The sequence below is a fragment of the Rhipicephalus microplus genome, chromosome 6 (assembly GCF_043290135.1).
Source record: "Rhipicephalus microplus isolate Deutch F79 chromosome 6, USDA_Rmic, whole genome shotgun sequence".
Lineage (NCBI taxonomy): Eukaryota > Metazoa > Arthropoda > Arachnida > Ixodida > Ixodidae > Rhipicephalus > Rhipicephalus microplus.
The window spans coordinates 129,987,737-130,013,248 of record NC_134705.1 but is presented as its reverse complement, the minus strand read 5'-3'; the positions used below and the strand labels follow the sequence as shown (position 1 = coordinate 130,013,248).

The 25,512-nt window shown below is 43.4% G+C and overlaps 1 protein-coding gene across 1 annotated transcript; it reads left to right on the top strand.

Moving 5' to 3' along the window:
- Positions 1 to 213: 213 nt before the first annotated feature.
- Positions 214 to 25,300, top strand: LOC119168467 (uncharacterized). Its single transcript, XM_075866570.1, has 8 exons — positions 214 to 362; positions 3,696 to 3,878; positions 5,479 to 5,735; positions 8,392 to 8,495; positions 12,438 to 12,561; positions 15,712 to 15,840; positions 21,179 to 21,301; positions 22,312 to 25,300. Exons 1-8 carry the CDS (start codon positions 287 to 289, stop codon positions 25,180 to 25,182), a joined length of 3,867 nt encoding a protein of 1,288 aa, XP_075722685.1. The 5' UTR covers positions 214 to 286; the 3' UTR covers positions 25,183 to 25,300.
- Positions 25,301 to 25,512: the final 212 nt, after the last annotated feature.

Here is a 25,512-nt window from a genome sequence, read left to right as displayed (position 1 = left end):
GTGGCTACACTACTTTATAGGGTACGGCTATTCTGAAAGGAATGTAGTTACAATATAGACTACGAATGTTTTCAGCACAGTGCTGTGAAACGCTGGTAGATTCCCAGAAACTGACATTTGCGCGTGCCCTGTCCTTTGTCTCATTGTTTGACAACGATAAGACAACGCAGCATATCAAGGGCATCAGCTCTGCATCGGCCCTGGGCTCTCGTGTCACCTAACATACTTCCAGGCATTTATTTGAAAGCGTGAGTCGGTTGCTTTACGGTAGCCGGAAGCATTCATCATGAGGCCGATTCAGCCGGCTTGCATGACAGTGATTTGGTTCGTCCTTTTCACCCTCTGTTTTCCTCAAAACACAGGTCAGTAAGCCTTTACTAAAGCGTTAGTGAGTGACTTTCAGGCATAGAATACTACAAAGGCTTATGGTGAAATGTGCTGAGGAGCACGAGAGATGGCAAATCAATCAAGGGCCCTATCTTATTGTTGGGTAGCCCCGCCGCGGTGGTCTAGTGGCTAAGGTACTCAGCTGCTGACCCGCAGGTCGCGGGTTCGATTCCCGGCTGCGGCGGCTGCATTTCCGATGGAGGCGGAAATGTTGTAGGCCCGTGTACTAAGATTTGGGTGCACGTTAAAGAACCCCAGGTGGTCAAAATTTCCGGAGCCCTCCACTACGGCGTCTCTCATAATCAAATGGTGGTTTTGGGACGTTAAACCCCACAAATCAATCAATTGTTGGGTAAAATTATATGAATCACCGACCATATGCCATGAAAAGTTTACCGGGTTACTGCTGAAGTATCCTTATTCAATCGCTTGAACATCCAATTCCTACGTGCGTGATACGTATATTACCCTCTACTTACACATATTCTCGCATTGATCATATACGTAAAGTTGCACTAATGAAATGTTATGGCAGAAGCTGTGACAAATATTTTATTCCCAGGGGCTCGAAGGAATGGAAACACCTTCCCAGTGTGGTTGTTCTTATCAAGGACCACTCAAAGTTTCGTGCGGTCATTAGACTCATTACAAGCATGATCATTCCCTCACTCCTCTAAGCAATCATTTTTTGTGTTAGCTATCCCCTTTCCCTACATTATTTTGGCTGCCTAAGTATGTCTTCTTGTGCACTGCCCTTCGTATTTCTTTGGTCTCGGGACTCAGTAATATTAAACGAAATCAAAAGGTACTCCATTACAAACGCTGGTCATGGCACCAGTGTAGTGGATTAGACGCCGAACAGCACACATGTACATTATGCTCCCTTTAATTCAGTTGAATTTCTAGCTAATCGGGTGAAATCACTATACTTCATACAAATGTTATGAATAACACCTATTACATTTTATGTGCCTCGTTATGTTACCTACCGAAGGGCCGTTAAGGTCATCCGATGACATAATTGACGGCCGTATAACTCATTGCATTTTGCTGAGCAACCGGGCTCCGGCTGTCACTTCTGTACCAAACGAACATGATCTATATACAGTTTTTTTTACAAGCTATGTATATCCCAGCTGCCGGCAAGCCCTAAACTATTCTTGCAAATCTTCTAAACACGCGACTTTGAGATGATGGGGCAGGTGGCGCTTTGGTTTGTTTTAGCTTTCTACTTAAGGAGGCGGGCAAAAAACGTTTGACCTACTATGGCCTCCGAGATGACAATCGCGCGGCAGCGTCTCTCTCCGGCCATCCCAACCGCACAGAGAGAGCACGTTTCTAGAAGTGCGCGTGGTCCGCACTTTGCTCTGCACCGCGGCGCTGCTCCGTATGTTCGAAAAGGCTGCCGCGCTCTTGGCGAAGCTTTCATGTGGAGAGAAAAAAAAATGATTTAGCGCTCTAACATAACTTCCTACTCATTTGTGAATGTCGAGCCAGGGTGTACGAGAGGCAAAATTAATGCTTGGGTGCATGTACTTTTAAATGGGCTTTTTTTGCGGTAGATTGGCGCCTCTATAGAGCACTTTTATCGCGATGCCTCTGCAAGAAGTTTGCATGTGGTGGAAAGTTGCTGTACTTCGAAGTTTGCAGGCTGTATAGTAAGGAGGGTGCTGGCGAAGAAAACGAAATTGACAGCCCGATCAACAAGCGAATTCACAATAGTGCCGTGTTCTATGCTCACGGGTTACACTCGAATTTCTGTTTGCTGTTGCTTTTCTCTCATAAAAATAGCACTGCTTTTGATTGTAACACCGTTTCAAGAATCCTCCCGTCGAGCAGCAGAAGCAGGATACAGGGAGGAGAGTGCAGGCGATTACCATGCGTCTAGACTATGTCTAGACTAAACGTCACCGGTTGTGCGACGACCACGGGCGGATCACAGGCACGTTTTGGTCACTTATGGTTACCCATTCGCATTGTGAATTTTGAGGTGTTTAGTGGATACGTTGGGCAATCTAAGAACGAACACCGAAATGTTTGCTTTTTCAACAAGTACGGAACACGCGTTCAGAGTTTGATGTACCTGGTATGAAACACTGGGGTATTACATAGCGGTGCGAATTTTTCTTTCTTTGAGGTGTGACAAAAACAACGTTTGTCGTTCAGCGAGTGTCATCTTCTTTTCATCCTTCTTGCCCATGTTAAAACTGCGCTACTTAACTTTACGGCAAAATGATTGTCTTAAGGCATTTTTTCAAAGCAGCACGCGTTTTGCGACATTAGTATTGCTAGTGATAAGTTGAACAGCGTCGCTAAGGTGGAAGTCGTATCTTTGTCATCATGCATATAAATTTCATGATTCTGCGAGACATGCCAACTTATCGGGAGTCAATGGCGTTGAAACGTAGGATGCAAAAATAAAACAAATAAAAAGAACAAAAAAATGTCGGTTAAAGGAAATGTGTTTCTCAAGTGCAAGCATCTGGGCCAACGGCGCACCGAAAATCTCACGACCTTTACGTAGCATGACGTCTGAATGCCATCGCCTTGTGACGCCGTGATATCACAGAGCGTCAACATCGACAATGACAAGTAATGAATTTATCACACGACATAGCGGCATAGTCAAAGGTGGGCTAACGACGAAGGCAGCGCAAAACCACGTGACATGTGGAAGCATTTGTGTGCTCCATCTTCGAGAAGCGGTGATAATTCACGCTAGGCGCCAACTTTTCGCGTAAGGAAGACGGATTATCAGTACAACACACTGAGAAGAAAAAGAAGCAGAAAAAAGAGATGACTTTCGCTTTTTAGTCATGTCGGAAGGATGCACAAGGGACCGTGTGAGTTCTCGGGAGGTTCAGTTACGTTTACTACTAAGTAGATACAAAACCGAGGCTATGTATCCAAGCGTATTCCTAACAATTGTTAAAGATTGGCGTGATTTCAGAAAAGAAGAGGGAGGAAGGGAAGTTACCAGGACTATAACCTGAAATCCGGTCAGAATTTTTACTCATATCACTGACGTGGGATGTCAAGCTATTCTTCTTGAGTGACGTTAATGAGATAGAGTTGAAAACACGGATTCAGGTGCAATACCCGTTCGTTGTGGTTTCGAGAATTTATCAATTATGATATCTTGCTTCAATCGAAACCAATTAAGCAGATTCAACTGAATATCACAAAGAAACAGGTCATCAATAACCACCTTTGGATGACCTGTAAAGAAGAAGAGACTAAAGGGGTCACCGGGCGATTTAGGGAACTGTTTTTAAGAGCGATAAAAAATTTCACGTCTCTTTTAACAGGTGCCACTGGCAAGAAAGTTGTGTGCTACTGGCAGGCATGGTCCCATAACACATCGTCACCGCATGCGTATACTGCCGACGACATCCCCATTCACCTCTGCACACACGTAGTCTTCTCCTATGCCAAGCTGGACAACCATGCGAGTAGCCTGCACCTGGGCAAAGAATTTGACGCAGGAACAGGTCAGCAAGTCAGAATGTACTATCTTCTTTAACATAAGCCAGTCTCAAAAACTTTCAAGACGAAGCTGTGGTAATTCAGCATTCATTATAAGCGTAGCAGCTTCATTCATGTCTTCTCCCCGTAGTCCAGAAGGAAGGCGAAAGTTCATATACGTTATAACTAAAACCTGAAGTGGCCTTTTTCTTATTGCCCAAATAGAAGGAACTTTCATAACGGGTTTTAGTGTATTAGCACCTCTCATGATAGCGCAAAGTGTTTCACTCAACGTTTGATATTTTTTGTGCAGCTTACGATGTGGTCCATGCTCAGGAAACGTATCGTAAAAGAAGCAAACTAAGGCATGTTTGCGTAGATACCGATGTTTTGTCAGCTTTTGTGTTACGTGGGCAAATATACGTAGCAAATAAATTAAACTGGGTGCTGACGTAACTGTTGTACTATGTGCCTTTGAGGTAAGGAGCTTTGTGTTTCTTTTATAATCTGTGACATCAGCTATTGTGGCAGAGGAGATCATTAGCCGCTGCCACACACTGATAGGAACTTCCCCTTCATCATCATCGTTATTGTCATCATCAGCCTGACTACGCCCACTGAAGGACAAAGGCCTCTCTTATGTTCCACTAGTCAACACAGTCCTGTGCTGGCTGCTGCCTCGTTATACCCGCAAACTTCGTAATCTCATTTGCCCACCTAACTTTCTGTCTTTTTCTAGCCTGCTTGCCTTCTCTGGGAATCCAGTTAGTTACCCTTATTGATCAGTGGTTATCCTGCCTACGCGCTACATGCCCGGCTCATGTTCATTTAGTCTTCGTGAGTTCAAAAAACTCTCCTTACATACATTTATACATACACAAAGAAATGTTTGCACTATCTTTACACAAACTATAGCAGCCCTAAAACCTAGCTTCTTATGATGAATACACACAAACTAATCTTTGTTTGAATGCTATCCCATGCATATGCTGTACTTCGCGGGTGGGAAACAGAGGCCAATATAGAAGATGACCAGACGGAGAGTACTGAAGGCACAGTTGTGTTTCCACGATGTCCTTTTGAAAACCGCTGCGCACATGTAGATAGCCGTGTACGGAACATTGAAAGACTGATGCTGTTCTATTTGCAAATATACCAGTGAATGTGGACCACCAACACCACCTGTCATCATCACCAATAATTTATGCAAGGGAAAGTTGACCCTTTGGTCTTTCGAGCGCTTACACAATAGCTTACTATTGGACGTCCGTCTGGTCTGCCTTGAAGTGTACCAATTATCATGAACGCCCCGGAAGCTCTACATTCCACGCTCTAGGACCAGCATTGTAGCATGCTTTAACGTTCCGTTTGTAAGAGTTAGTCAATTTGCGCATTTCCTTACCCAGTGCATATTCACAGGGGTTCTGTTTGAACAGATTTGTTCTTTACCATGTAAGAGACTAGTTTTCATTACTATGAGGGCCTCCATTTGAAATATTATATGTTAGTGTTATTCAGTTTTCAGTTATGACTGTAACTGTACTTATTCAGCCGGCGTGTGCTCAGTCTTACGAGGATGTAAGGTACTAGGCGCCGCATAATGGCTTTACTTCATGATATTTTCAGACGGGTACTTCCGATTGCTTCGCCTTAAAGAGAGAAACCCTAAAGTGAAACTGCTACTCGCCTTGGGAGACCGGTATGGTAGCGACCACGCTGCCTGGTATGAGGCCATCCATGACTCGCCCAGGAGGTACCACGTCGTGGGTATGCTGTATAGACTGCTGAAGGAGTATAGATTCGACGGCATCCACATCGACTGGAAAAACGCACTCGCAAGCGAAGGCAATAGCACGGAAAACGGAATCGTAAAGTTCGCTTGGGTGAGGCAATTGCAGTAACAAACACATCACATTTCTCAATAATGATGAAGCGTAGCTAAAGAAAAGCATTCACTCCTGCTGCGTAAGTCCATGATAAGGGCCACCAGTAGACAGCGGCACGTTGTGAAATGTACTGTGGTAGTGTTTTAATATCTCGTTGACTAAGGCAATGAATCACTAGTAAAACATTGAAATGAGAACTGGCCAAGCTGATTATGTTCTCAAGATGTTTCCTGGTAAACATCGCGACCACGTAGGTTGTGATTACCTCTAGTACGCGTTCCCAAAAAGAGAAAAAGTTGCTCGAGTAAAAAAAAAAAAAAGAAACCGGCGTAACGCCTTTTCAAAATATTCTTCTCGCCCAAAGCAAAACGTAAATTTTTGAATAACTTTTAGTCAGTATATACTGAGTGTTACTTGCAAGTAAATGTGGTATGTAGAACATTTTCACTAAGTTCTGATCAATGTTAAATCTAAAAATAAATTTGAGAAAAGTTTACCTTTTCCAGCTTTCTGAACAGCATTACACATCATTTGAAAATTTGATGTCATAAACTATTTTTTTGCTAAGATAATGTTTCCTGAGAGTGAGGTAATATAAAATATCGCTTCTAAGTGTTATATTAATACGGAGAAATGTGAAATGTGCAACATGTTTTCCTTAATTAGGGTAGGTTGTGTAAACATCTCACTAAAGTGGAAGAGCTCGTCAAACACATTTTAAACGATCAGACTACGATTTTTATGCAGGGACAATTTTGTACAAACCTAATTTTGAAAGAACATTTCTTTTGACAGGACGTTTTAGGAGGCATACTTTCAAGATTTTCGAGAAACTTCACATGCGGCTTACGGAAATGAAAGACTTTTGCACTAAAATTATTTTCACAGGACACTTTCTCCTTTAGATAGATAGTCCTCATATTTCTAAGTCAAATCGCAGATGTTCACGCGGCAAACCAGGCACAGTAGGCGCGGAATGAACGTAAGAATAATATTTTATCTCTATTGAAAGGTACTCATGGTGCAGAAGGACGCTGCTGTTGTATCATTACAATGTGAGCAAAGGCATGAGTTCGACCAGAGTATTAGTATTTTTTTCAGGTTTTACGCAAAAAAAGTTACGTCATTTTGGGATACGCCGTAATAGATGACTCCGGAAGTTTCACTGGTTTGCTTTAACACGTGCTGATACCCCACCAAACATAAATAAACCTTTCTTATTTTACATTCGCTGAAATGTAACGGCGGCGGCAAGGATCAGATTCACGTTTCTCAGGTTAGCATCCAAGCTCCGTAACCACATTAACACCGAAGCGGACGAAAGACACGACTTTCACTGCAACCACAAAAAAAAAATAACGTTGGTAAATTCCTGTTCCTCAACTCATAACATGATATGAAACGAACGCGTAATTTTACCACAACTTGCGTTTGAATGCAGTATTTTCAAAGGGACACTAAAGTCAAATAACAATTTCCGCCCGAGTGAAAGCTGTATGTACGACAACATTTAAACGACAATATTATCAACAACAATGCCCTACATACCGATAAATTAAGGTAAATGCACAAGAGCCCATGTGCCGCAGTAGGACCCTCTCAAAATGATCCCGATGACTTCAGACGGACCACCTACAATTAATCGCTAGTAATCGATCTAGCTTCACTATATGAAGACTGTTCCGTGCATCAAGAGAAGCAATAAAATGCTGCTTGTTCATTTCGGTTTGATTCACGGAAAAAAAAACCGCCGGAGGTTACTTTGGGGAATGGCACGAGTGGTTCAAAAATTCAATTTTCGCATAGTTTTACTGGATAGGTGGCACCATCTAGCGGGGCACAGTTGAACCGAAAAATGTCTGCAATTACGGAGTCAATAGCGGTAAATTGATCAATGGCTGTTTTTGCTGCTGTGGCTCCCACTGCTTTGAGTCTGCTGCTAATAGCGCAGTAAAGCCGGGCAACGTTGTGCACAGCCACAGTGACGTGAGTCGGTTCGGTCGGTCCGCTTCTTGAGGCGGGTAATTTGAAGTCCGCCCACCCAATGTGGACCACTAAAACGTAACTTTATTTCAAAGAGGCCCTTCATTGGCACAGAAATAATACTACGAGGTTTCTGGACCGCTATTTCAACAATGAACGTCGGCTTAATAGTTGCCTTTAGGGTCCCCTTAATGTCTGTGCAACGTTATTTGTAGTAATGAGCCTAAATTGGAGCGAATCTAAATTTCTTTTTCAGTGTGGTGAAGGAGAGGGAAGACGACAGTTCAAGCTTTTGTCGAATAATTAAAGCAGGTGTGCACTGTGCTTTTAAATCAACTGGACAATGATTGCTTGCAAAGTCAAATAGTATAAAACCGGTGCTTCGCATACTGCAGTGCCAGTTTTCAATATTTGAAGATCATCAACCATCAAACTCCCTCCCAGACTGTGCATGTGAGAGTGCCAACACTTCAGTGGTAAATCTTCAACCGAGTAATGTATATCCTTCATAAACATGGAAAAGACAGGTATTATGTGGGGTTTTATGCAGGCTACATATATGCTAGGTTTAACTTCTCAGCGTAAATGGCCAGGCTACAGAGAGAGATGCTGACAGCAATGACGCGGCAATATTTGAACTGTTGATTTTGATACTTCTTTTTTCTTGCAGCAAGTACAAAGAACTTTCAAGCGATTCGCAAACTTTACACTGAGCTGCACCACTGTTCTGCCGAAGGGGCGGGGACTCCAAGCAGTGCTTCGTCAGCTCGTGCCGTGAGTAAAATTTATCATGTTAAGATTGCCGACTGAAATGCCACTCTGCTGAAAATCGGTAGACACAGTCAGTTTTATACAAGAAATGCTGTTATGCGCAGTTTTCGCGCGTATAGTCCCGTTCCTGGGTTGAGCGCTTTTGCCGTCGACGTTGCCAGTCACTGGCGTAATCAATAGACCTGATAACATCACACAAAGAAAACATACAGGATAGAATGAAATTTCATTCCGGCCACTTTGCGTGGCAGCCGGATATTCTACCACACAGCCACACTTATTTTTCTTTTCACAGAGCCACGCGGAGGCTTGAAAGTGGCTTTGAATAATACCCATATAAAGACATCGTGTCGGGCCAGGAATCACGTTAGGTCGTGTAATATGCAGAGTGGCAGTAGAGTAATATAACAACCATTCACCACACAGTGCTAATTGTGCAACGACTGTATGGTTTGATGCCTCTCAACCACTGCAAGTTGCTTAGCCACAACTCTGCTCCATCATGAGCCTCGTGCAGCAGCAACAAAATACAGATATTACCTCACTCATGAGTAGCGGGCACCTTTTTTTTTTTAAAGACGATAGTCTTTCTTGGGGACCTTCGACGGAAAAATTTTGGTCTGTCTATCTGTCGGTCTGTCTGTACAGTTTTCTGTTTGTCCGCCCTTAACGATACCTCAAACGGCACCAAAGGGCCGACCCTATCCAAAGCGCCAACCAATATTTCTCAAGTTTCAGCGTTCATAGTGGTACGATTGTCAATTAAGAGGCAATGATCGAGCTCATCTGAGGCACCATAACAACACGTCGATGTTTTGTATGCGTGCCTTTATACCAGGGAAGGTATACACAAGTAACTCTGAGGAGTGTAGCGTTTTTCGCGCTGCGCTGGCAGTGCAACGCGATGCCCAAAAAGGTAAGCGTTTCCAACGCTTTCCTAAGACGACACGGTGGTGGCACCTGCCAATCGCGTTGCGTTCTACACCTTATCACCTTCTAGACAGGCGCGCATCCTTCTCCGCGGGCGCGCACGCCTTCGTTTTAGAAGATAACTGCCAGATGGCGCTCGTGTCTGACGTGCCTCGGTACGCTCGTTCGCCTCCGCTACATGCTCGAGGCACTCAGCGCCTCCAGCATACCTTTCACCGATTTTCTTGCACAGAACATCAAATAAACGTTTTGTTCACTCTCTCCAGACGCAAGACTATCATCTTTAGACGACATTTGCAGTGTAACATGCAGATTCAGAGGCATTTTTTTCTGCAGAAGGACGAATAATGGCTAAGTCTGCGCTATCCTGCGTCCCTAGAAGTATGATGCACAGGGCAGTTGAGACATTGTGGAAAACCAACACTTCAGGCCCAGTTTGCAATGACCCCACACAAAAATATGCGCGCTAAAATTCCCATTAGGCAGTATGCTAATCGTCGATGAACGTTTTGGTGACCTTCAGGTTACCTTCATTCAAAAGCCAGCGCCATCATTCAGGCATCAGACACGACATCCGGATTCTGATAGAACAAAACGCGAAAATCCGAATACTCAAACGCCATAAAAAAGCGTGTTCTCTCGCTTCGGACCCATTCTTTTGGGCCACATTCCAAACGCTAGCTAGCTACGTCCAAAATAGACAACGCAAATACTGCATCCGAGTTCTCAGTGCTTGTCGGCGCTATCGTTGGAGCATCAGGTACCAGTATACTAAAGTCATATTCGATGTTCTCATAAGCATTGCTTCGTAGAGAGAGACATCGCACCCTATACTTGCTCTCAAACTTCAGTACCATGGCTGGGTTTTCATAAACTGCAGCAGCGACCCGAAGCTAGAGCTAATCATGAAAGCATCAGTATTAATGCGGTAATTACCTCATCTTACGAAAGATGGCGCCATTGTGGGTGTCGCGCACCACGCAGCATGACTCTTGCTGCACCCAAGTGTAAAGGAGTATGCCGGACACTACAATCAGGCTTACCCTTCTTGCGTTCCTCTCGTCTTTTTTTGCGGCTGTTGTTATCTCCAACCAGCACGCTTTGCCAGTAGCCTTTTAATGCTTCAGTTTGCTCTATCACGTGGGAGGCAAGCCGTTTTTATCGCTGTAATCGTGTATTGCTGTTGAGCCACTTTTCGGGATGCTTTAAGTTTCTTTTTGTTTTGGTTTTTTAACTTGAAAGTGAGTGCGATACGCCAAATCCCCGGCAAAGGGTGTATTAAGGGACAACTTTGCTGTTAAACGTGCTGGCCCATTGGTCCCTTCAGACGTACGTAAAGCTGCTTGAAATCTCACCGTAAATCTCTGAAGTTAAAGCAACGTACAGATTTTACTGAAAGACATACCAACAGCACGTTTACCAGTTTAAAACACTTTTGGTCTGGTAGACGAAATGGCTGATTGATTGATTCACTGATTGATATGTGGGCTTTAACTTCCTAAAACCACTATATTATGATTATGAGAGATGCCGTAGTAGAGGGCTCCGGAAATTTCGACCACCTAGGGTTTCTTAAAGTGCACCCAAATCAGATAACACAGGCCTACAACATTTCCGCCACTATTGGAACTGGAGCCGCCAAAGCCGAGATTTGATCTCACGACCTGCGGGTCAGTAGCCGGGTACCTTAGCCACTAGGCTACCAATGCCGATCGGAAGAAATGACCAGAAAGGGCCGAGATTTCTCACGCTCCAGCCATGAACTATATCATTCCTGGTTAATCTGATGTTCTGGTCACAGAATATAACGAACTATGAGTAAATTGATGGAATATGAATGAGGCAGGGAAAGGCTTATTTACAGAAAGGCAGAGAGTTCGGCCTGAGTGATAGCATGCTCTATCTTGCTACTTTACACGGAGTGCAGGAAAAGAAAGAAAATAGAGTAATGGATGATGACGGTGAGATAGAGAGGTGAGTATATACAATTCTTTCCAGCTAAGAAAAGTGAACGATGACAGTCGTAATGCTAGAGGAACGTACTGAACTTGTATTAGAGAACTTAATATGAAATATCAATCGTACTGAAGGAAAAAAAATAGCGAGGACATATTCTTTCATCAACTTAGATGACATGGGGTGCAATGGAAAGCATACTCAAACAGGACATGGTGTGCTTACTAAAACAGGACGGATACTGCAAAACAACTGTTTAAAATGATGCGTGTACTTCCACTGGACTCTGTTGACGTGTCCAGTGTTGCTGATATAGTGGAGGGAATAATAAAACGTGATGACCCATTCCCATTAAGCCCCTTTACGTTACCCGCGCGCTGTACCAGAGCTGCAGCGAATCACTGTTTTAATTTACCGGCAGCTAGAAATGCTTACGGTCGAAGGCTCATAGAATTTTACGGCGCTCTCATATGGAATGCGATACCGACTGATGTGAAAGAGGCCAGAAATTTTTCACTGGCCATGAAGCATGCACTTCATGCAAACTTTCTAAGTAATACGACTGTATAGTCATTTAGAGTTAATAATATTATTATAATTATGATTATTCTAGTGTTATCAATATTCTTTGCTATAAGTTTCTGTGTTTCTTTGTATAATTCAATTATGTGTTTTTCTTTTTTTCTTTCTATTTTTAAACATTGTATCCAGTTTGATGTCTTTTTTCGCTGTGTAACCGCTTGAGCAAGTATGTAGGCATGTCACACCATTGGTCCCTCTACTAGCCAGTTAGGCTATGGGACCAAACAAGTGTTTGCGAAGTTCTTTTTTGTTACATGGATGTGAAAGTTATGATTAAAAAAAAAGGTGTGGTTGGGTATGTAGTCGCTGCACGGACACAACATCCACCACAGAGCGCACAAAATCTTGCACTCAGTTTAGGCTCGCAATGAAATTCTGCTTTCGCGAATGTGTGGTCACGGGCGCACTCGTCGCCTTGACGTCCAGCGTACGATCACTCAGCAGTTCTGAGAATTTTAATAAGGCATGATTTTACAGGTATGTGGATACTTTTCACGTGAGCCCTGTCGGCGATTCAACTGGCCGTGTGAGTACCAACGGCACCAACGTCTCATGGAGCGATTTGGACGCCCTGTATACGTCAGTCCCACGGGCTGCCATAGTAAGACACTTCACATAGTTTTCTTTGTTGAGCAGCCTTGGTTAGGCACTTCATTTTCACGGGAGCTCTTGGTCAAAGTTCAACTATTATCAATGCGAAACTCTTGAATACCTCACAAAACTCGAAAAAAAAACTGCCTGCTTCAACGGCGCCAACACAAACGATGCAAAAGGTAACTTAGTATCAGGTCGCAGTGAAGGCACGTCATCATGACATCGCAGATAGCAGGTATTAGTGACGTAAGCGCGATGTAATAGTGGTGTCATTACCGTGGAATGAAAAATAATTATTAAAGGGGGAAAAAGAGAAAGGGTTCGAAGAAGGTGGGCGTAGCCCCTAATCCAGGGCTTCACTGACCTCAGCAGTTCGCACCGCCTGTTCCAGAAGCGCCCATTCGGGCTCCTTTTCTTCGCTGGTGATTAACATGTCCCACTGCTTCATCCCGAATTGTCGCGCCGGTTTTCGAGGCGCGTTGACGTTGGGCGGCTTTAATTCACACTTTCACGTAACGTGAACAAGAGTGGCCAGTCCTCCACACTGCGGTAATGTACCGGCGTGGGCGATTGGTTTGTTGGCGTGTTACAAGCTCAGGCAAGGATATCCATTTATCTGCTGACGGCGCCACTCATGCCCCCCTTCCACACCAAGCCGAGACTGAGGCGGGGAGTATCATCATCATTCAAATCATAGCATGCAGAAAGGCTGGCCCGTCTTAGAGGCAATCAACCTCAAGGGGAGCAAGAAAAACTCGCAATGCCCACGGATCTAAAAGGCATGAAAAACCACGTTAAGTGAAAAACTTTTATAAAAGGAGGGAAGAGGGGGGAGGCACCAATACAAATTTTGAGAATAGGTGGTACAAGAGTCTTTTTATTGCGATATTATATAGACACTCTCGGCACCGTATATGCACATGCACCGTATATATATATATATATATATATATATATATATATATATATATATATATATATATATATATATATATATATATATATATATATATATATATATATATATATATATATATAAAATTATACACGTATATATACGGTGCATGTGCATATACGTATCTATATATATATGAACACGCAAGAGAGAATAATATTCTTTTAAAAAAGTGTCTGGCGCGCGGAATCGGGCATGGGACCTTCGCGTCATGAGTGCGAGGCGTTAACCACTGAGCCACAGTTGGACACGGCAGGATATCATTATCTGCTACCAGCGCCGCCTCTATTTTTTACAGAGGAGGCACTGTTACTACTTACCGCTGTTGGTGGGCATCTCTGGGAAGAGAACTGTCGAGCTTTCAGCATTATCAGCAAGATGGCGCAAAGAGCGCACGGCTGCTCTCATCTCTCACGCGTACTTCCACCAGCGTAGAGAATAAGGAGGTGTACGCTCGATCGCGCGCCCTTATCTTGCAGTGGAGAGGATCGTACCTGGTACATAATCTGTTGTAGTTACTGGGCGCACAAAAGTCACTGCAAGCGTTGCACATCCTCCGTTTGTGAGAACGGCGCGTTTTTCAGGCAGGGCAAAGTTACAACTGAGACGCTTATTCACGTTCATCTGTACCCGTGAATACGTTTCGTGCGTCATTTATGCGTGAGAAACGCGGGGTACGTTTTGATCTGCTTGCTATTCAGTGGGTGACCTTCTAATTTGTTGCTATCGCGTTCATTGCTTCGTCTTTGCGGCAAAGCTGTGACTTTTTTTTAAAATAAAAAGCTAGAGTTCCGTATGGCCAATTTTTGATGCCACCATAAAATAATGAACTGCTGTTCTCATTCATGACACTCGTTTCTTCAGGATTTTTGTAACATACACGCCCCGCCATTTCCACAAACTCAATGCAAAAATGAACACAATGTGGGTGATGCCATAATCGCTTCATCACACAAAAGTTTGAATTGAATTGAATTATTTATTCACAAGCATCACACACCAAAATACTAAGACTGGTTGAACCCATAGCTAAAGGCTACTAGAGGGTCCAATGAAAAATAAAAAAATCACAATTTTCATGTACAAGAGATACGAAAATGCCTGCAGATACAATCATTATACATTTTAAATTGCACAAGTGTACAAAAGGGAAGCAAAAGGATCGTTATTTGCAAAGTTACAAATCTTGGTAAACATGTAATAACAGTAGAATAATGTAAATTCATGCATTAATATAAAAAGTTATAATTTACGTGTTTAACGTCGTGGAAAACTTGTTTTGTAAGCATGCTTCAGCAAACTACTGGCAAGCGAAAAAATGACATCCTGATTGTTCACACTGAAGCAACATCGTTCAGACTAAGGAAGTATTTTTTAAGCACAGATAAAAAATTATTTGATTGTTCTATTTCTACTGGTGCTTTATTCCAGACATTTGCTCCTGCAAACTGCAGCAGGCGTTCCCCATATGTATTCCCGTTTCATTAAACGTTTGAGCAGGACATTAAAATTCTTTACACGAATGGTTCATTAAATATTTGTGCAAGAAAGTCACATTGTGCATCTCATTAGGCGTTAAAACAACACGTTAGGATAACCTTCATACAATGGTGTGTCGCATTCTCAAAGGTTTTGTAACTGTCCAGAGAATATAGAACTCTGAGGTCACGAAAGGAGACAGTTTATCACAGTGAGCGTACCAACATTGTGCTTGAGCTTTGTCGCTTATGTTGTAAAAGCTCGACCAATTGAATGATTGCTTAATATGTGCGGTTTAACATCCAAAAACCGTGCACCATATGAATATGAGAGACGCCGACGTGAAGGGCTTCGGAAATTTCGACCCTTTTGGTTTCTGTAACGTGCACCCATATCTGAGCCCACAGGCCCACAGCACTTTCGCCTCCACCGAAAATGCTGCCGCCGTAACCGGGATTTAAATCCGCGACCTGCGGGACAGCAGCCGATTTCCTAAGACACAAGACCGCCACGGCGGGGTCAAAACTCACCTAAATATGTTTAAAAGGCTATATGTAAAAGCAAGTTCACAATATGAAATTATATACAGTTCTGTAGTTTTCGTGCTGTAATTCAGAGTACTTCGTTACTGCCTAAGATGATTTTAGTGCAATTGTGTCCCAAAATGTTCAAAACATGAAGGTTGCGATTTTAGTGTTCTTATTTGTTTCTTTTTATGCCTAGGGAGATGGCCTGCAATATCTCTTTCAATCCGGCGTGCCTTATGAGAAAATTATTCTGGAAATACCATTTTACGGATTGAAAGTTCCTGAGAACAGCCAGCGTTCGGAACATATGATACCATATTATGAGGTAAGAATGTTGTCAATGTATAAAGTACGTGTCAGTCACTTTTATATCATAGATACACGTCATCGTGAATGGATGTTGTTTTTCTTAGTGAGCTTACCGTGTTAGGTTATAATTCGGTCACTCAAGAAACGTCAGTGCCGGAGTCCTTAGATTATCGATTTTTCTCTCTGTGATCCAAAGCAACGTTTCTGAAGAAAGAGAGAATGAAGGTAATGCTACCGAAACGAATAATTTACCCAAAACTGAATTGATAACTCCGATGCTACACAAATGCGCAGTGTACCGTATTCCTCCATTCCTTTGCTGGATCGCCGTAAAGCAGCCCTGGAAGACCCATACACGTGCCCTAAAGAAACAACAGCAAAAAGAAATTACGGGGTGCTGAATTCGCTCGTAAGATACGTTTTCGAACTGGGGTTACCAAGTGTCTCAGAAATTCTGGGATTGTCTAGGCTTTTCATGCAGCGTCCTGAGTCCCACGCCTATATATACCCTGTCGGGTCAGCTATGTGCCCCGGCTCTGTCCGGAACATCCAATTAAGAACTTTTTATGAAGTCCGGCGCACGCTCAGGAACGTGCGTCACGCTGCGAAACACGAATATGACGTGAATCACACGCACGAAGCAAACTTATGATGGCTTGCGAGGGGCTTTAGCTGAACTTGCAAGTGAAGTGCCACCACTTTTACGAGATACTTTATCTAGCAAGGGGAAGTTTTGCTAACAGCGCGAAGCCACCTGAACTAACATTCAAGAGGCCGTTACAATAGAGAAACGACAAATTAGTTTGGAACGTAACGAAATAAAGCTAAACGCTGACTCCCTATGTTAATGCACTCCCCCCCCCCCCGCTCCCCATCCCGTCCCGACTCACTTCCCGTCCCGTTCCAACTCCCATCTCGTCCAGACTCATTGAAGTGTTGGTAACAATATTCCGAACTTGTAAGACCCATTGTGTAAAGTTTTAGTGTGACTAGTAGTCACATGTTCCGTAGTAAGTTTGTTTTTCATCGTTGCGGTCTGTCCCGATTGATCAGCTCTGGGCAGTCCGGCTGGCTGCAGGGCCCCACCGTGAGGTTACATTTAGCTGCAACCTAAGGAAGGTGAGCTCTGGTATAGGGCTAGTCTTCCTGCCTCGCCTTCGTTGACACCACTAAGGACAAAAATAAAGTTTAAAGGGGTCGTGAAACGGTCGCTTTACAACGACAATGTGACACCATCGGCAGCCACATGTGCTAACTATATCATCAGCCCGAGTGGACCTGCGTAGACGCTTTGCCTATCAAAGAACGCGGAACTATATATGGTATATCGAGCGTGCGAAAGAGGCACTCACCGGCGTCTGCCATACGCGATCCGCGTTCCACAAGAACGCTGCTTATTAGGACGTCAGAGTACAAGGTAGTGCTAATTTCATATGGCAAAGACGCTGATGGGTGTCCCGGTTTCACCGAAACCGGGACACCCATCACAAGTACCGAAACCGGGACACAAGTACCGAAAAGTTACACGTTCCTCGATAGGCAAAGCATTACGTATGATGACGCCACCTCGTTAGTGCGTGTGGACGCCGGTGGCTTCGCATTGTCGCTTTAGAGCGAGCGTTTCATGACCACTTTAAAGGGCCACTCACCAGGTTTGACAATTTTGAGCTGACAAGCGCAATGCGTAGACGAGGTGTTCATGATCACGTCTGCCAAAAATTTCAACGCTAAGCGCCGCGGAAATGGGTCAAATTTCAAGATGAACGCTGCTCCCCATCCCTTCTGCCGGTGCGTGCCCAGATAATGAGGGCATGACGTGCACGTACGTACACGGCAATGCAGTGATGTTGGTCCTCTACGTAGACGACTCTGCTCCGACGTTGCAAACAGTGGCACGTGACATGGCAAAAATTATTTAACACGGCATGCGTAGTTTATGTAATTTTTTGCTTGAAGAGATTAATAAAGCTCTAGATAAATAATTAGACGCAATAAGAAAATGTGAGCATGCTTTTTCCCATTTTTCTCGCGTGAATTGCAACGAGATGCGGGGCTAATGTGTCGGCGTTTTGCATGCGTTCGTGTACCCGCGGAGCGCATCGAGCACACGACCACCGTGGAACGCTCCTACTCGTTCGCGCACTCATTGTACTCATCTATTCTACCGCGTTTCCAAACCATCCTGCAGAAACAGGCAGGAGACCACAAAATAACGCTGGTCAACAAAGCAACGCCGCTCGCGTGCTCGCGGGTTGGACTTGTTTGGGCACGTCATGCGCACGTGACCTCTTGTTCAGATTCCTGAGAGGGTGGGGAAAAGATTTGGCTTACAAAGGCTACACGGAGGAGCGGAAAGAGTTTTGGGCTCGCCTCCTCTCATCCTCGTTTCGCGCCACTTCAAAAATCCCGTTATCTCCGCTCGTGATGAACCGATTCAAAAAATTTTTGTCGCAAAATGTTCCTCATAGTACACGCAACAACTTACACTGTCTAACTGAAATTTGGTATGGGGCCTGGTGAGTGCTGTTTAAGCTTCCTATCTCTCTTTCTCTTTCAATTATTGGGCAACGACTACTAGCGTACAAAGCTCATTACGGCGAACGTTATGAGTTTCGTAGCTCTTAATTTCGTCCCAATTCCGGTATGCATCGATGTCTCCAGTGTGGAACATACTTGGGAATGGTCCCAGCAATACAACGGATAACGTTATTATAAACGAAGCCGTTGATCCACCTAGTGGCTATTTCCAGCAAATTCGTCTTATATGACTCGGAATAATATACGACGTAAAGAATAATAAAAAGTGCCATGTAAAAAGAAAGCTTTACCTGTGTGAAACGGTAAAATACTTCACGAAAGTCTTGGAAGGTTAGCCACACATGTGCTGTGTAAGGCTTCGATCTTTCGGCTATTAGGATCTTTTTTTTTCGAAACAATGCCACCCTCATAAAAAAAAATCAGAAGCGACGCAAATTGATAACTTAGATGTCTCGTAGTGGTGTCCTCACGTCCGCGTTTGCATCAAAGAGGTTTAAAAAATTTCTGCATCCCCATGAAGAAAATGATGACGAGTAGGTGAAGGTTAGTCCTAAAGTCTATATATATTACGTCACAGACGCCATCTTGTGGGACTGGTTTGTGCTTGTAGGTGTTTAAAACGGTTCTGTCGCCATTATCACCGATTCTATCCCATTGTTAAAGCTTTCTTTTATAAATCATATGTTTCGACCATACTGTAGGTTACCCTAGCGTTGCCTCATATAATGTAGCCAACGACTTCGCCGAACACGCTTTGGAATTTGCGCAGTGTCCTTGAATTTTTAACCCCCTCTGCTCACCTTTGTCAGTTCCTTGCTTTGTGTTACTCCGTCGTAGGGAAGACAATCTCAGAGGATTTGTAGAAAGAAGCGCGTGGCTGAAATCTGCTTCGCCAGGTGTCTACTGGCGGAGCAGACTCCCACCTTCTCCCAAGAAAGGCGTACCATAGTTTCCTAAAATTAACTAGAGGGGCTCTAGCGCTGCGATCGTTCAGCGACTATGGGAATGATGGGTAGTACACACATTTGCGTAGTCTTCGTACTTGCAGCTTCATTTATTGCTGTGTTTCGGTTTTGTTTTGAAAGAAAGATTCAACCCTTCTGAATTTCGGGACCCGATTCGGAAAGGTAAGTTTAAAAGACGAAAATGGAGAAGCACAACTGCTGAACATTCGCTAATGTTTGTTTTGTAAGAAAACAGTTCCAGGCTACACGAACATACACGGAGCCAAAATCAGGCCAGAAGTACGAATACGAGACAAATGTGTGTACTAACAATCATTCCCATGCTCGCTGAAGCGCCGTGCGTTGCAGCTCGCATAGACACAAGCGCCAGAGTTCCCTCTAGTGTATAATAGGAAACTCTATGAGACGTACGTCTGCTCTTCCAACAAACTCACTGAGTTTCATTTTTAATTATTTTTCTGATATTAAATTGGCGTTTATTGTAAGTAAGTGCGAGCTTCAATTATGTGTATATCCGCTATATTTCTTCAACAAATACAATTGACTTCAAAAAAAAAAGATTGGTATTACGAGGCATTCTCTAGATATTCTGAAGACACGAACCGAGTCTTCGAATGAATGGAAGAGAAGTACTCATGCCACTAAAGAAGCGAGCGGGCTGCCATGGAACCAGCGTGTGGGTTCTAGCCTTGTTAGCCCCATTTACTCGGCTTTCATTAGGCTACGGTTTTTCAAAAAAAAAAAGGTCTTTACAAAGGTGATATTCACTCATTCAACACGATGTGAAAGGCTATTGCTGGCCATAGCGCAGCACATAAAAATGATCTCCTAAACAAATGCAGGTCTATAGGCCAGCCGTCTTATTCTTTCCCAGAAATATCTGGCACCTTTCGGCTTTCTCGCAATAAGCAGTGAGGCGGGAACCACGAACGCCTTTCCGGCATGGTCATTACGCAATCCAGCTAACCGGAACGACTAGAGATGCCTCTGGCACCAACGCGTTTCACTAACCAGGATTCTAGCAATCATGCCTAATGAATTGGAAAATCACCAAGTCAAGCTCCTTTTACTTTTTGTTTTAATGCGTTACGTTCTAAAAATGAAAATTATAAACATAGAGGCACGTCTTGCCTAATGAACATGAAATTAGTAAAGGTGCTAGGTTATTGCTTCCGGCCATGTTATGCAAACTTTTTCTGTTCTGTGTGCCTTGCAATATTTTTATTACATTGTTGTATTGGTGCTAATACTGGATAGCACTTGCCTGTATTTTTTGTGTTTTTACCAACATTCTCACCTCTAAATTATGACCATTATTTTGTGCCAATACTATGTAGCATGTTGCGTTTTTTTTCTATTTATTATTGTTACCTTCTGCTTAAGTTTTGTGTCATTTTGATGCCAAATTAGTCAATAATTCTTGACGCAAAATTTTGATTTTTTTTTGCGTTGCTACAAATTCTTATTTTCACTGCTTCGGTGATTGTGGGTATAAAAATAAATGGAGAAATTGATAAATGAATGAATCAATGAATGATTAAAGAAATCTTTTATTGTGTAACAAGAAGGCACCATTGAGGCACTACAGACATATTTCCTTGCTGCTGTTTGTGCACACATGCTGGAACACAGTGAAAAAGAGTAGAAAGTTGCGCCAAGTCATGCCCATGAGTACTGAATGTTTCGAATCGTTAGATAGAATGAGTAGCCCTAAGCAATACTTGTGGAAAAGCTTGAACGAAACGACTGCTATTACATTTATGACAATACCCCAGGAAGAAATCACATTTAAATTTGTGCCCGTCAATAAAATCACTTGGGATAGAATAACTGTCTTCAATTTTTTTATAGATCTGTGACCTGCTGCGCCAAGGAGTTCCTACTAAGTGGGATGAAGAGCGGAAGTCGTCGTACCTTGTTCTAGACGATGGTGTTCACCTGTATTACGATGACGCAGATAGCGTCCGGCAAAAGGTGAGAACGTCAAGCTATATGAGCTGAGGAGCACTTCTTTATGATAGCATAAGCCGGAGTTTCTTGAAGGCTCGAAATGAGTGCCAAATATTTTTTTTTTGCGAAGTGTGTCATTGATAGTAGTGTGGGGCTCGCGATTGCATACGCACTTTAGACGAGCATTGTTTTAACGAGAGCGGCAGTCCGAATAAACGCCGAAGTTGTGCTGGCCAGTAGGGCACTAAGAGGAGGAGGTTCTGACTGTAAACGTAATAATTGAAATAGTAAAAAAACCTGTACATTAATCAGCATGTCGACTTTCTTAAAACTCAGATTACATAGAAAAAAGAACGGAAAAATGACTCAATTGCATTTTTGTTACGTTCCTTTGCCTCTTTTTTGTCTGTAGAGATCACTTCAGATTCAGCTTAACCTACTCACTTATTCGACAGATATTCTCAAGTAAGTGACAGTGTATCTTAATTAGTACCAACGTTTCCGCGAAAGATCCAGTGCTTTTGAAGTCCTACAAGTGACGTCTTACACTTTCATCGTTAGATGTCTGTTATGTTAGATGAACAAATACACAGAACACAACGTAGACATATTTATAAAAAACACCATGCGTGTAAAGATAAGATTATTTAGGCAAATGAATTTTCTTCTGTATAAAGTACGCCTTCAGAGTTCATCAATACTGATGCTGGGTTAAATATTTATTGAGGTTTAGAACAGCAACAATAAGGCACTTATTCTTCAAAGTAATTTGAATCGTCCAAGGAAGTACGTACAGAAATGTAAGCTAGATGGGTGTACCTAAAAAAAAATACTTTTTTTATTAAAGTGAAAATCACAAGGCGCTGCCTTGCTGGTTTCGTACACGTAGTGACTTTGAAGCCAGGTTTTCGGCTGATTTTTAAAGCAATAGAGGGAGCTAAAAGTGTCCTTTCCCAGTAATGTATCCACACAGAGTAATCAAAATTGGGATGAACATCGAAGTTAGTAATACATAACAATGCACTCGTTTACAGGTGATCTTTGCCAAGTGGGCTGGGTTAGGAGGTGTGTCGGCATGGCCTGTGAACATGGACAACCAGGTAGGCTTACAGAAGCGCAAAAACGACCTTCTAAAAGGCATTGTTGAGGGCATGAACGAAGACATCAGCCTAGAATCTGCGACCCAATTAACCGAAGCGAGTGTCGCACCAGCGAGAGAAGATATTGGTGGCATTTCTGTATTTAGTGTGGAAGCGACGCAATCGTCTTCAGTCACAGAAGCTTCAAGTGCTCGAAGTTCTATTCTCGATGTCACAACCGAAAAAGCAGATTCACGAAGCAATCATACAAGTATTCAAGATATCGATGTGGTCACAACACAACCACCGTCGACTGTTTCGCGAAAATACGTGCCAGTAGTAGTTGAGAAAGTGACTCATGACCTTATAAACAGTAAAACCACATTACCACCGCCTACGCACACTCTGGCTACTCTAAATTCTGGCAGCGAGCCGACAAGCACAGGAACAGAAGTCCCAACTTTTAGCCGAAGCAGCGATACCATCGTGCCAGTAACTACGGAAATACCACACAGTTCGTCTCAAATTACCACAACAAACGAAATAGCCGATTCGAGTAATTACAATACCAACAACGAATTCTCACCACATTACGAAACGCCGCCCGCTCCAAATTTCGAGTCGGATTTCTCAAGTACGGGAACAAAAGCGCCTAGCCACAACACTAGTGACAGCAACATGGAGTTCGTAACTACTGTAATACCGGACATTTCGCCACGAAATAATCCATCGACTCAAGTAGTGGAATCAACTAACTACAATATGGCTGACAAATTTTACCCACTGAACCAAACCACGGCTACTTCAAATACCGAGTGGGAGCTCACAAGTACTATAAGACAAGCGCCTACCCACAACAGTGGTAGCGAGACCATGGAGCCAGCAACTACGCAATTACCGGATGGTTCTTCAGGAATCAACGCCACGACTGAAGTAGGGGAATTGACTAAATACAATATCACTGACGAATTTTCACCCCTCAAGGAAACAACGACTACTCGAAATTTCGAGTTGGAGCTCACAAGCACTGTAACACAAGCGAGTACCCACGGCAGAAGTAGCGATACCATGGAGCCAGTAACAACAACAATACCGGACGATTTATCACGGGTTATTAGAACGACTGAAGTAGCAGAATCAACTAAGTATGACACTGCTGATAAATTGTCAGCGCCTAACCAAACCATGGCTACTCCGAATTTCGAGTGGGAACTCAGAAGCACTGGTACAGAAGTGGCTACCCACCACAGTAGTACCGATACCATAGAGCCGGAAACAACAGAAATACCGAACGATTGGTCACGCTTAAGTACAACGACTGAAGTACCAGAATCTACTAAGTACGACACCACTGATGAATTATCAACGCTTAACCAATCCACGGTTACTCCAAATTTCGAGTTGGAACTCACAAGCACTGTAACACAAGCGGGTACCCATGGCAGTAGTAGCGATATCATGGATTCAGTAACAACAGCAATACCGGACGATTTGTCACGGGTAATTACAACGACTGAAGTAGCAGAATCAACTAAGTATGATACCACTGATAAATTGTCAGCGCTTACCCAAACCACGGCTACTACGAATTTCGAGTGGGAACTCACAAGCACTGGTACACAAGTGGCTACCCACCACAGTTATACCGATACCATAGAGCCGGAAACAACAGGTATACTGAACGATTGGTCAAGCGTTAGTACAACGACTGAAGTTGGAGAATCAACTAAATACAACACTACTGATGAATTGTTATTGCTTAACCAAACCATGGTTTCCCCAAACTTCGAGTGGCAACTCACAAGCACTGTCACACAAGCGGCTACCCGTGGCAGTAGTGATACCACAGAGCCGGCAACAACAGAAATGCCGAACGATTGGTCACGCGTAAGTACAACGGCTGAAGCAGCAGAATCAACTAAGTACGACACTACTGATGTATTGTCATTGCTTAACCAAACCACGGCTTCTCCCAATCTTGAGTGGCAACTCACAAGCACTGTCACACAAGCAGCTACCCGTGGCAGTAGTAGCGATACCATGGAGCCCGCAACACCAGAAACACCAGATGTTCCATCACGCATCAATACGGCGACTGATGTAGCGGAATCGACTAACTACGGTATCACTGATGAACTCTCATCATTTAACCAAACGATGACTACTCCCAATTTCGAGCGGGAGGTCACAAGCACAGGCACAGAAACGTCTAACCACATAGCACCGGTGACTACAGAAATGCCAGGCACTTCTTCGCGCTTGATCGGAACCACGGAGCTAGCGGAAGTAAATACGTATCGTACTACAGAAGACGATTCGTACGTGACTCCTTACACGCAATCGAACGCGTCACCGGTGGGAAATACTTTCAGCACAGAAAGCCCAAGCGTATTGCGAAGCGTGAGTTCAACAGAACGGGAACAATTGGCGAGCTCCAGTACGAACACAGAATCACCTAACACTCGGGGTGTCGTTACGCCACCATCAACATCGTTATCCTTAATCTCAGCGGCAAATAAATGCGAGAAGCTAACAGTGGGAACGGTAGCCCATGAATCAGATGGTGAATTTTACTACCACTGCCACCGCGGCATTGCTCTCCTTCGCAAATGCGCGAAAGGTTCGAAGTTCAATGGCGCCACAGGGCATTGCAGCGTCCCAATTACAGACCGGCATGGTGTTTCAGCAGTCCAGGCATCTTCAATAAGCCAGCACGTTGTGGAACTTTTGAACAAATTAGTGTCCGGTGAAGTTTCATTGGGTAAAAATGAGAGCGTAGGTGTTGATGTAAACATCAAGTTTAACGTCGGAGGAGCAAGGAGTTAGGCAAATGCTTTGCAGATACATTTTGGTCACTAAAAAATTTTCAAAACTGATTTTATGACCTTGTAATTGTATTTAGAATTTGGAGATGTCAATAAAGCATTAAGTGTACGAAACAAAATCTTCGCGATGTTTTTTGTTTTACTGAATGACTGAAACTAGTCACAGGAACCTTTCTAACCGAATCATTTGTACGAGAAGATCCAGTACTCTTAAACATAAGACTGGTCACACTGAAGCAAATACTTGGTCCTTGGCCAAAGTAGACCTTCGAAAAAGAGCTCCAGACACCACAAAGAATTTGGTGGGACAAACAAATATTTTATAGAAGTG

Coding starts and splice junctions, on each gene's coding strand:
- LOC119168467 (XM_075866570.1), top strand. CDS start 287: ATGAGGCCGATTCAGCCGGCTTGCATGACAGTGATTTGGTTCGTCCTT. Junction 363..3,695: donor CTGTTTTCCTCAAAACACAG/GTCAGTAAGCCT, acceptor CTCTTTTAACAG/GTGCCACTGGCAAGAAAGTT. Junction 21,302..22,311: donor CAGATAGCGTCCGGCAAAAG/GTGAGAACGTCA, acceptor ACTCGTTTACAG/GTGATCTTTGCCAAGTGGGC.